Source organism: Doryrhamphus excisus, linkage group LG6 (genome assembly GCF_037039965.1).
Source record: "Doryrhamphus excisus strain RoL-2023G ecotype Guam linkage group LG6, RoL_Dexc_Guam_v1.1, whole genome shotgun sequence".
In the NCBI taxonomy this organism is placed as follows: Eukaryota; Metazoa; Chordata; class Actinopteri; order Syngnathiformes; family Syngnathidae; genus Doryrhamphus; species Doryrhamphus excisus.
This window is the reverse complement of record NC_136362.1, coordinates 3397616-3410089: the sequence shown is the minus strand read 5'-3', so window position 1 is coordinate 3410089 and position 12474 is coordinate 3397616. Positions and strand designations below refer to the sequence as shown.

The 12474-nt window shown below is 33.6% G+C and overlaps 1 protein-coding gene across 3 annotated transcripts; it reads left to right on the top strand.

Moving 5' to 3' along the window:
* Positions 1-406: 406 nt before the first annotated feature.
* mlc1 (modulator of VRAC current 1) lies at positions 407-11762 on the top strand. Of its 3 annotated transcripts, none has more exons than XM_058087275.2 (12): positions 407-518; positions 2423-2700; positions 3783-3872; positions 5469-5522; positions 5588-5689; positions 5768-5869; positions 7383-7454; positions 7521-7637; positions 8509-8565; positions 9413-9535; positions 9612-9776; positions 11061-11762. In XM_058087275.2, exons 2-12 carry the CDS (start codon positions 2434-2436, stop codon positions 11133-11135), a joined length of 1224 nt encoding a protein of 407 aa, XP_057943258.2. In that variant the 5' UTR covers positions 407-518; positions 2423-2433; the 3' UTR covers positions 11136-11762. The 3 variants fall into 3 exon arrangements, with proteins under 3 accessions (XP_057943258.2, XP_057943256.2, XP_057943257.2); XM_058087273.2 differs by having other exon boundaries at positions 11058-11762; XM_058087274.2 differs by having other exon boundaries at positions 421-518; positions 2426-2700; positions 11058-11762.
* The last annotated feature ends 712 nt before the right edge of the window (positions 11763-12474 follow it).

Sequence of the window (12474 nt, the reverse complement as noted above, 5' to 3'; positions counted from 1 at the left end):
TTGCCATGGCGACAGCTCGCAGAGACAATGCAGCATGAGGTGCTGTTACTGTACGTATGTACCATCTTCCTTATATACCATTGCTTATTTACCTCAATGATGATGTGGTTTTGGGATTATAGACTTATAGATTTCGCCCTAATGGTTGAGGTTTGCTTACTTGTTAAGATTTTTCCATGGAAGCAAAGCAGAGCGTGTTTGTGCCGGGAATTCTGGCGCCCCCGACCCCACCCCCCCCCCCCCCCCCAGCTTGAGCCCCTTCCCCTGGCCTTGTTGTCATGCACAGGCACTCTTCTCTTCTCTTTGGAAGAACAGAAAGTTGGCTGGCAGCACAACAGCCATGTGTTTTAGCCGCACACGTTGAAGGCCTGGGAGGGGACAAAGTCTTCAAGGGGGGGGGGCAAAGAGTGTTAAAGTGGGAGATGGAGTGCAGGCTAAAGCAAGCCGGCTCCTAGATTTTTTTAGGATACATTTATTGGACGATATTTGGGATTATTCTACAGGGGTCGCAGCAGCAGGTAAGAGGAAATAACAAGGGGGGGTCTGGGGGGGGGTCCTTTAAGTCACACCAGTTTGGGATTGGGAATTAATGACTCGGGAAGAGTAATGAAAACCAGACTAGAGTACGATTCTAAGTTTCTACGTTTGATTTGTTCTTCATAATATGAGATATGATTGATATATTTTTGGCATATTTCAAATCTACGCCACTGAAATGACATATTTTTTCTCAGAATATTCTGATTTTTTTTATTTTTATGAAATTGAACATTTTTCCCTCATTAGACTATGACTTTTTTTTATTATTTTGACTTATTTTTTATTATTATTATTATTACTTTTTTATGTATTATTAAAACTTTGTTCTTGTTGTTTTTGTTAATTTTTTTCTTATAATTATGACTTTTTTAATTTAGTAATATTTTGACTTTATTCTGGTTATATTTATTGTTTTATGTTTTTTCACAATATTAGCGACTTATTTTTTACATAACATTCCAACATTATGACTAAAATGATGACGCACGCTTATTTTTTATTATTATTACGTTTTTTATGTATTATTAAAACTTTGTTCTTGTTGTTTTTGTTAATTTTTTTCTTATAATTATGACTTTTTTAATTTAGTAATATTTTGACTTTATTCTGGTTATATTTATTGTTTTATGTTTTTTCACAATATTAGCGACTTATTTTTTACATAACATTCCAACATGACTAAAATGATGGCGCATGCTTATTTTTTATTATTATTATTATTATTACTTTTTTTTATGTATTATTAAAACTTTGTTCTTGTTTTTGTTAATTTTTTTCTTATAATTATGACTTTTTTAATTTAGTAATATTTTGACTTTATTCTGGTTATATTTATTGTTTTATGTTTTTTCACAATATTAGCGACTTATTTTTTACATAACATTCCAACATGACTAAAATGATGGCGCATGCTTATTTTTTATTATTATTATTATTATTATTATTACTTTTTTTATGTATTATTAAAACTTTGTTCTTGTTGTTTTTGTTAATTTTTTTCTTATAATTATGACTTTTTTAATTTAGTAATATTTTGACTTTATTCTGGTTATATTTATTGTTTTATGTTTTTTCACAATATTAGCGACTTATTTTTTACATAACATTCCAACATTATGACTAAAATGATGGCGCATGCTTATTTTTTATTATTATTACTTTTTTTATGTATTATTAAAACTTTGTTCTTGTTGTTTTTGTTAATTTTCTTTTTATAGTTATAACTTTATTAATTTAGTAATATTTTGACTTTATTCTGGTTACATTTATTGTTTTATGTTTTTTCACAATATTAGCGACTTATTTTTTACATAACATTCCAACATTATGACTAAAATGATGGCGCACGCTAATTTTCAAATATATTATATTAAAACTTTGTTCTTGTTGTTTTTGTTAATTTTCTTCTTATAATTATGACTTTATTAATCTAGTAATATTTTGACTTTATTCTGTATATAAAATATATATATAAAATAAATAAAATAATTAAATATATAAAATAAATAAATAAAATATCTAAATAAATAAAATAAATAATATATAATAATATAAATCTATAAAATAAAAATAAAATAAATAAATAAGTAAAAATAAATAAATAAGTAAAAAAAATAAATAAGAAAAAAAAATAAATAAGTAAAAAAATAAATAAATAAATAAATAAAATAAATAAATATAAATAAATAAATAAATAAAACTAAATATAAATAAATAAATAAATAAAATTATAAAAAAATAAAATGGATATAAAAACAACCACGGGCTACATTTGGCCCCAGGCTGCACTTTGGAGATCTGGTGCGTCCAACTCGACGACTTTGTTGCCATATTCGGGTGACATCGAATAAGCCAACCTCTACCTCTACTTTCCATCGTCCAGCAGCCGCAGCCATGCAGCGTGAGGAGGTGTCAGCAAGGGAGGAGTTCACCTACAGCCACATGTCCTCGTCGCTGGAAAGAGGCGGCGGCGGCGGCTCCCTCGGAAGGAGGGGCAGCAGAGGCTCGGACAGAAGAACCGACAGAGCGGAGCAAGACGGTTCGGAGCGGGACAGCTACACGGTGGACGTGAGGGCCAGTGACCTGCAGCTGGCCCGGCCGGAACCCCTCCAGCACCCCTGCTTCAGCTGCAGGGCCTGGCTCTACAGCGTCCTCATCGGGGTGAGGCGATGCAGTGACGGGATTGGAACCATCACACGGGTTGAGGCCGGGGGGAGAGCCCCAGACCTGGTCATACATACATACATCTGTACGGGTGTCACAAGAATTTTCAAGACCAAAAAAACACACTACCAGGGTCGGGACACTAAAAATTAATCATGAGTTAATCACACGATTAATGATTAACTTCAGTAGCTCATTTTGCCGGCCTATTTGAACCTATTATGCTAATTTTTCAGTCCTTTTCGGCTTATGGACTCCTGGAGAGCAGCGACACACCGTAAGAAAACTTTCTAGTTCTTTCAGAATCTGCACCCATTCAGCAGTATTTCAGTATATACTATATGTATTCATATACAATATACAGAACATAAAAATAATTGATAATATAATAATAAAAATTTACCGAGTTCCAGATAGTGAGCCTCTACGCCCCCCCGCTTTGCCCCCAAGTATTATTATTATTATTATTATTATTATTATTATTATAATTATTATTATTATTATTATTATTATTATTATTATTATTATTATTATTATTATCCTTTTCTGCTTGTGGACTCCTAGAGAGCAGCGACACACCATAAGAAAACTTTCTAGTTCTTCCAGAATCTGCACCCATTCAGCAGTATTTCATAAACATACTATATGTATTCATATACAACATACGGAACATAAAAATAATTGATAATATAATAATAAAAATTTACGGAGTGCCATATTGTGAGCATCTACGCCCCCCCTTTGTCCCCAATTATTATTATTATTATTATTATTATTACATATTTAGCATATTTCTTATAAAATCCCAACAAGGCTTCCAGTTGCTGGTTGAAAAGGTCGAAGCGATACTACCAAAATATCGATATAGCATCTAGTGCTGGTATCGATTCTGCAATGCTAATATTGATAGAATAGATTAGAATACAATACAATCGAATAAAACAGAATAGAATAAAAATAACTTTATTGTCATTGTTATGATACAATAAAATTAAAGCGCAAAGCAAGTCAGTGCATGATTGACGACCACATACAATGTGTGTGTGTGTGTGTGTGTGTGTGTGTGTGTGTGACCACAGGGGAGTCTTCTCATCACCTCTGGATTCTCTTTGTACCTGGGAAATCTCTTCCCTGTTGCCATGGACTACCTGCGCTGTGCTGGAGGATCTGTAAGTCTTTTCATCGGGAATTCACACTTTATATGTAGACCAGGGGTCTCAAAGTCAATTTAATTGGGGGGCCACTGGAGCTAAGGTCTGGGCCAGACTGGACCACATCAGGTTTTCTAAAAAAAAAAAAAAAAAAAAAATTATTAAAAACAAAATTTTTAAAAATACAATAAAAGCTCTGATAAAATATTAAAATATATCATTTTAATTTCCCAAACATCTACTTTCATTTGTTTTGTTTTTCATAATATTATGACTTATTTTTTCAATATTTCAACATTATGCTACTAACATGATTTTATTTTTTTCTATAATATTACAAGATTTTTCTTCTTAGGTTACAACTTTTTTCTCGAAATATTTTGACTTTATTTTTGCAAAATTATTACTTATTTTTTCAATATTTCAACATTATGCTACTAATATGATGTTATTTTTTTCTATAATATTACAAGATTTTTTTTCTTAGGTTACAACTTTTTTCTCGAAATATTTTGACTTTATTCTCGCAAAATTATGACTTCTTTTTCAAAATGTCAACATTATGCTACTAATATGATGTTTTTTTTTTCTATAATATTACAAGATTTTTTTTCTTAGGTTACAACTTTTTTCTCTAAATATTTGGACTTTATTCTTGTAAAATTATGACTTATTTTTTTCAAAATTTCAACATTATGCTACTAATATAATGTTATTTTTTTCTATAATATTACAAGATTTTTCTTCTTAGGTTACAACTTTTTTCTCTAAATATTTTGACTTTATTCTCACAAAATTATGACTTTTTTGTTCAATATTTCAACATTATGCTACTAACATGATATTATTTTTTTCTATAATATTACAAGATTTTTCTTCTTAAGTTACAACTTTTTTCTCTAAATATTTGGACTTTATTCTCGCAAAATTATGACTTCTTTTTTCAATATTTCAACATTATGCTACTAATATGATGTTATTTTTTCTATAATATTACAAGATTTTTCTTCTTAGGTTACAACTTTTTTCTCTAAATATTTTGACTTTATTCTCGCAAAATTATGACTTCTTTTTTCAAAATGTCAACATTATGCTACTAATATGATGTTATTTTTTTCTATAATATTACAAGATTTTTCTTCTTAGGATACAACTTTTTTCTTGAAATATTTTGACTTTATTCTCGCAAAATTATGACTTATTTTTTCAATATTTCAACATTATGCTACTAACATGATGTTATTTTTTTCTATAATATTACAAGATTTTTCTTTTTAGGTTACAACTTTTTTCTCTAAATATTTGGACTTTATTCTTGCAAAATTATGACTTCATTTTTTAAATATTTCCACATTTGGCCCGTGGGCCGCATGTTTGAGACCCCTGATTTGGAGCCTGCCGCCCTCCAATTGGCCCTCCATCCGTATGTTGTAGACATAAAATGAATGAGATGAATTGGACGCCACAGCTAAGTAATGTAGTAAAATGACAGGAAAGGGCGTTCGGATTGGGATCGGGATCGGGATCGGGATCGGGATCGGGATCGGGATCGGGATTGGGACAAATTCGCCCTACACTGGAAAGCAGTCATCATCGACTACGTCTTCTTCACAGGGCATCCCGGCCGCCATCGCCAGCTTCGCCATCGCCAAGAACCGACATGTTGCAGTGAGTCACCAACCCGGAAGCTCGAACATCTCGGCCTTGGTCTTCAAGCTCTGATCTTCCTCCAGGTGTCGGATTTCCAGGTTCTCTACGTGTCCACCTTTGCCGTGACCACCACCTGCCTGGTCTGGTTTGGATGTAAACTGGTCCTCAACCCTTCGGCCGTTAATGTAAGTTCAATTCCTTTTGTTGCCGCCGCATCAGGAAGTGGATCTCGGAATTGAAGCATTTCCTGTTTTGGGATTCAGATCAACTTTAATCTCATCTTGATGATTTTGCTGGAGGTTCTGATGGCCACCGCCGTCATCCTGTCCGCTCGCTCTGCGGAGGACTGCTGCCACCGCGTGAAGGTACGAGTGTTTCTTACAATATTTGCAATATTTCAGAAAAATATACTTCTAAAAATGATTTTTCCCTCATAACATTTCATCATATCACATTTCTTTTAGGAATATTGTGACTTTATTCCCATTATATTTTGTATTTCATATATCATTTTAATTTCCCAAACATCTACTTTCATTTGTTTTGTTTTTCATAATATTATGACTTTTTTTTTTAATATTTCAACATTATGCTACTAATATGATGTTATTTTATTTTTTTTAAATTTTTTTCTGGAAATATTTGGACTTTATTCTCGCAAAATTATGACTTTTTTTTTTCAATATTTCAACATTATGCTACAACTTTTTTCTGGAAATATTTGGACTTTATTCTCAAAAAATTATGACTTCTTTTTTTCAATATTTCAACATTATGCTACTAAAATGATATTATTTTCTTCTATAATATTACAAGATTTTTGTTCTTAGGTTACAACTTTTTTCTGGAAATATTTGGACTTTATTCTCGCAAAATTATGACTTTTTTGTTCAATATTTCAACATTATGCTACTAACATTATGTTAATTTTTTCTATAATATTACAAGATTTTTTTTCTTAGGTTACAACTTTTTTCTCAAAATATTTGGACTTTATTCTCGCAAAATTATGACTTTTTTGTTCAATATTTCAACATTATGCTACTAATATAATGTTACTTTTTTCTATAATATTACAAGATTTTTCTTCTTAGATTACAACTTTTTTCTGGAAATATTTGGACTTTATTCTCACAAAATTATGACTTTTTTGTTCAATATTTCAACATTATGCTACTAACATTATGTTAATTTTTCTATAATATTACAAGATTTTTCTTCTTAGGTTACAACTTTTTTCTCGAAATATTTGGACTTTATTCTCGCAAAATTATGACTTCTTTTTTTCAATATTTCAACATTATGCTACTAATATAATGTTATTTTTTTCTATAATATTACAAGATTTTTCTTCTTAGATTACAACTTTTTTCTCCAAATATTTGGACTTTATTCTTGCAAAATTATGACTTTTTTTGTTCAATATTTCAACATTATGCTACTAATATGATGTTATTTTCTTCTATAATATTACTAGATTTTTCTTCTTAGATTACAACTTTTTTCTCGAAATATTTTGACTTCATTCTCGCAATATTTTGACTTTTTTGTTCAATATTTCAACATTATGCTACTAACATTATGTTAATTTTTTCTATAATATTACTAGATTTTTCTTCTTAGGTTACAAATTTTTTTGTTAATATTTGGACTTTATTTTCACAAAATTATGACTTCTTTTTTCTCATAATATTTTGACTTTATTCTTGTAAAACTGCTGCTTTTTTCCCTTTTCTTATGGAATTATGGAATTTTAAAATGTACCACAAGCCAATAAAAAACAGAAAGCCTGCCACGTGCCGCATGTGACCCCGAGGCCACGCTTTGGACACCCTTGGCTTCCACGTTTCACACACATTTTATGCATTCTTTCTCCAGTCGGAGACAAACCATCAACCTTTGGTCACCACTCCGGCGGTCTTCCCCACTCGTCTGCTCAAAGCGTACTCCGTGAGTATACGTCGGCCATGTTGGACGCCGTGTGGCCCCCCCGGTGACGTGACACGTCTGTGACAGGTGATCGAAGTCATCGTGGGAATCTCGGCCGTGTTCGGAGGCATCATCGCCCTCAACATGGACGCTTTGCTTCCCGGGCCCTACTTGTCCGTCACCTTCTTTTGGATCCTGGTGGCCGTAAGTGGGAAAAAGGGAAACAGGAAGTGTAGAAAAAATAATAATAATATCCAAAGAAAGAAAAATTATTACTTAATTATTAACTATTAAAAGAATAAAGTTATAATTATGTAAAGAAAATTGAAAAAAAAAGGTTAAAAATAAAAAAAAACAGCAGCAATGACAAAAAACAGCAGTTCTTTCAAGAGAATAAAGTCAAAATATTAAGAGAATCTTTGTAGTATAGCAATGAAATATTAATGGAAAAACACATTCGTGTTTTTTAATGTAGTATTATTACAATAAACCAATATAAAATATAAAGTTGTAATTTTTGAGGAGTAGAAAAATGTACATAATACTATGAGAATAAAGTTATAACATTACATTTTAATATAAAATATTAAAAAATATTTATATATTTTTATATATTTATATTATATTATATTTATAATATAAATATTATAAAATATTTTTTTATGTAATTTACATTTTTTATGTAAGAAGAAAGGTAAATAAAAATATAAAGAAAATTGATGAAAAAGGTTAAAATAATAATAAAAAAACAGCAGTTCTTTCAAGAGAATAAAGTCAAAATATTAAGAGAATCTTTGTAGTATAGCAATGAAATATTAATGGAAAAACACATTCGTGTTTTTTAATGTAGTATTATTACAATAAACCAACATAAAAAAATAAAGTTGTCATTTTTGAGAAGTAGAAAAATACAAGTATATAATACTATGAGAATAAAATTATAATATTACATTTTAATATAAAATATTACAAAATATTTAAAAATTTTTTTAATTATATTATATTTATAGTATAAATATTATAAAAATATTTTTTTAATAAAAATAATTTTTTTTTCTTTTTTTTTTTCCTGCAGTGCTTCCCAAGCGCTATTGCCAGCCACGTTGTATCAGAATACCCCAACAAATGTCTGGTGAGTACTACTACTACTACTACTACTACTAAAAACTACATCTTGACATTCTGGAACATGTTCTACTGTTCTACTGTAAAGAACTTTTTGGAAACCAGCCACCACAGTAAATGATTTATATTTATATAAATATATAATATATATATATATTAATTATATATATAATATAATTTTATAATAATAATAATATGGTTAAAATATTATATATTGGTATGTTTTTAGTATATATTATATTTATAAAAAATACTTGAAGTTGAAATAGTGGGTGAAAAAAACAGCAAATAATAAAAAAATAAGAGTAACTGTACAAAATATTAAGAAAAAAATTGTAATATAATCTAAAGTTGTTATTTTATAAAATATATTTTATAAAAATATTATGAGGAAACAATACATAATTTTGTAGAATAAAGTTTTTAAAAAAAGTCATACCATTATGGGAAATAAAGTTGTCAATTATGGAAAATTAGGTTGGAGAAAAGTGACAAGATGACGGAAGTAAAGTTAAAATATTACAGAATAATTTAAAAAAAGTCTTAATATGTAGTTATGAAAATTGAAAGAGTTGTCAAAAAATTGCAGTAATTTTATGAGAATGAATACAAAACTCAAAAATATAAAAATGGCCATAAGAAAAAAATAAGAAAATAAGAAAAAAAAACATAAAATCTGGTGTTTTTTGGTGTATGATCTTTGTTCCGGGAGGATCTTTGAGGCGATGCTCACTCTGCCACTTTTTCACATTTGTCCTTGTGTGTTTCCAAGAAGTGCAAAACGGGGGTCCTCTTACCTGTGCAGACCTTCCCTCCATGTTTTCTCTTCCAAACTTCCTGTCGCTGTCCTTCAGGTGGAGGTGCTGATCGCCATCAGCAGCGTGACGTCTCCTCTGCTCTTTTCAGCGTCCGGCTTCCTCTCTTGCAGCGTGATCAGCTTCATTGACATTTTCCTGCGTGACGTTCCTCCAGCCAAGGTGGCGTTCCTCGGAAGTGGCAATGATTGGAAGTATTTTAGGACAAATTGCTCATGGGCTCGTTGCTCTCCTGCAGCAATCCTACGACATCTTGCTGCTGATCCTGCTGCTGCTGCTGCTGGTGCAGGCTCTTCTCAACTCCGCCACCGTGGTGCACTGTGCATCCTACAAGGGTCGGCTCCGCATCAGGACCGCCCGCCCAAACGACACCAGACTGGGAATTCCCAGCCAGTGCTGTGAGGTATGCATCCGACACGCACGAGCACAAAATAAAGCCCTGAACCCTTAGATGCATAAGTGAGTCAAAAATGATGACCTGGTCAGGTTGTTTTCTTGAAATATCTTTGTAATTCATTTTTTTTATCATTTCATATATATTCATATATATATAGCCCAAGCACTTGATTGCAGTTGTTGCTGCTAATGGTGGCACAACCACTTGATTGCAGTTGTTGCTGCTAAGGCTGGCCCAAGCACTTGATTGCAGTTGTTGTTGCTAAGAGTGGGTGGCCCAAACACTTGATTGCAGTTGCTGCTGCCAAGGGTGGCCCAAGCACTTGATTGCAGTTGTTGCTGCTAATGGTGGCACCCACCACTTGATTGCAGTTGTTGCTGCTAAGGCTGGCTCAAGCACTTGATTGCAGTTGTTGCTGCCAAGGGTGGCCCAAGCACTTGATTGCAGTTGTTGTTGCTAAGGGTGGGTGGCCCAAGCACTTGATTGCAGTTGCTGCTGCCAAAGGTGGCCCAAGCACTTGATTGCAGTTGTTGTTGCTTAGGGTGGCCCAAGCACTTGATTGCAGTTGTTGTTGCTAAGAGTGGGTGGCCCAAACACTTGATTGCAGTTGCTGCTGCCAAGGGTGGCCCAAGCACTTGATTGCAGTTGTTGCTGCCAAGGGTGGCCCAAGCACTTGATTGCAGTTGTTGTTGCTAAGGGTGGGTGGCCCAAGCACTTGATTGCAGTTGTTGCTGCCAAGGGTGGCCCAAGCACTTGATTGCAGTTGTTGATGCTAAGGGTGGCACAACCACTTGATTGCAGTTGTTGCTGCTAAGGGTGGGTGGCCCAAACACTTGATTGCAGTTGTTGATGCTAAGGGTGGCACAACCACTTGATTGCAGTTGTTGTTGCTAAGGGTGGGTGGGTGGCCCAAGAACTTGATTGCAGTTGTTGCTGCTAAGGATGGCCCAAGTGGGTCAAAAATGACCCGGTCAGGTTGTTTTCTTGAAATATCTTCATAATGAAAAATTGTTATCATTTCATATTCCAGGTATTCCTCAAAAATGATATTTTTGATATCATGCCGTTCACATTTTTAACTTATATCATACAAGTGATTATTCCTAACCAAAATGGCAAAATTAGCATAAAAAGGCATTGATTCTAGTATGGGTGATTTTTGAGCCACTTATGGAAGAGTGTAGGGTCCAGTCACTCGTGCATCTAAGGGTTAATAGTTTAGTTGTACTACTAAGAGTACTACTAAGTACACGCTGCTCCTTTTTGTCTTTGTCCTCATTCCCTCAGCAGTCATCCAACGGAGGACTTCAGAACTTCAGCAAAGACAGAACAAGGAAGGCCGTGATGGTGCAAATGACTCAATGAACCCTTTTTGCTCTGATGAAAAGACAACTTTTTGGTGTAAATATAAAAAAGTAGATTTCTGTACTTCTGAATACGTCAATATTTGTAGCTTTATCTCTGGTTCTTCTACACCAGAGCCGTCCAAAAGGTTGGCTCAAGCCATGATGCCAGGTTGTATGTTAAGGTTAAATTAAATAGAATGGGCGGGCCGTATTCAAACACTTGGCGGGCCGGATGTGGCCCCCGAGCCGGATTTTGCGCACCCCTAATGAATTGGAATGGGCATATAGAACTTCTGGCTCCTAGTTGCATAAAAGTCTTATTTTGACCCAAGAAATAGAAAATTAGAAATTAGAAATATTTTTTAATTTTCTTCTGGTACATTTTCTTGTAATATTATGACTTTATTATTGTAATATTTTTGATTTCATTATTGTAATATTATAGATTTTTCCCAACCTCATTTTCTAATACTTTTAGAGCGTCCCCATGGCCAATAAGAAGCCGTCCCGGGCCCGCTGATGTAAAGCTAATCATTTTATTTTAATTTGTAGTTGTTGTTTGCTAGTTTCTTCAACCTGCAGGTTGTGTGTCTCATGTTGGAACGACAGGGTTGTGTCAAATAAAGAATGCTTGCACTTTTTGGAAAACGAACAGCAGAGTCTGTAGTCGTGTTCCTTTTCTTTGACTATTATGTTGAATGTGCCCCCCCCCCACATTTTTCAAACTCATATTGTTTTGAGAAGCTAAACTCTGAAGCTAACTAGCTAACTAGCTAACACCAATAACTCACCTGGATGACCAGAACTGGGCTCACGAGGTAAGTCACTGTTAATGGACTACACTGCTGATGGGGACTTCATGTCAAACAACAAGACTCATTGCAGGTTATAGCAAACTTGATTGCAGTTGTTGCTACTAAGGGTGGCGCAACCACTTGATTGCAGTTGTTGCTAAGGGTGGCCCAAGAACTTGATTGCAGTTGTTGCTGCTAAGGGTGGCGTAACCACTTGATTGCAGTTGTTGCTAAGGGTGGCCCAAAAACTTGATTGCAGTTGTTGCTGCTAAGGGTGGCCCAAGCACTTGATTGCAGTTGTTGCTGCTAATGGTGGCCCAACCACTTAATTGCAGTTGTTGCTGCTAAGAGTGGCCCAAGCACTTGATTGCAGTTGTTGCTGCTAATGGTGGCCCAACCACTTAATTGCAGTTGTTGCTGCTAAGAGTGGCCCAAGCACTTGATTGCAGTTGTTGCTGCTAATGGTGGCCCAAGCACTTGATTGCAGTTGTTGCTACTAAGGGTGGCCCAAGCACTTGATTGCAGTTGTTGCTACTAATGGTGGCACAAGCACTTGATTGCGGT

Excerpts from the sequence above, each read along its gene's own strand:
- mlc1 (XM_058087273.2), top strand. The coding sequence starts at position 2,434 with ATGCAGCGTGAGGAGGTGTCAGCAAGGGAGGAGTTCACCTACAGCCAC. Across the intron at positions 2,701-3,782 it reads TCTACAGCGTCCTCATCGGG|GGGAGTCTTCTCATCACCTC; the intron begins GTGAGGCGATGC and ends GTGTGACCACAG. Across the intron at positions 8,566-9,412 it reads AATACCCCAACAAATGTCTG|GTGGAGGTGCTGATCGCCAT; the intron begins GTGAGTACTACT and ends GCTGTCCTTCAG.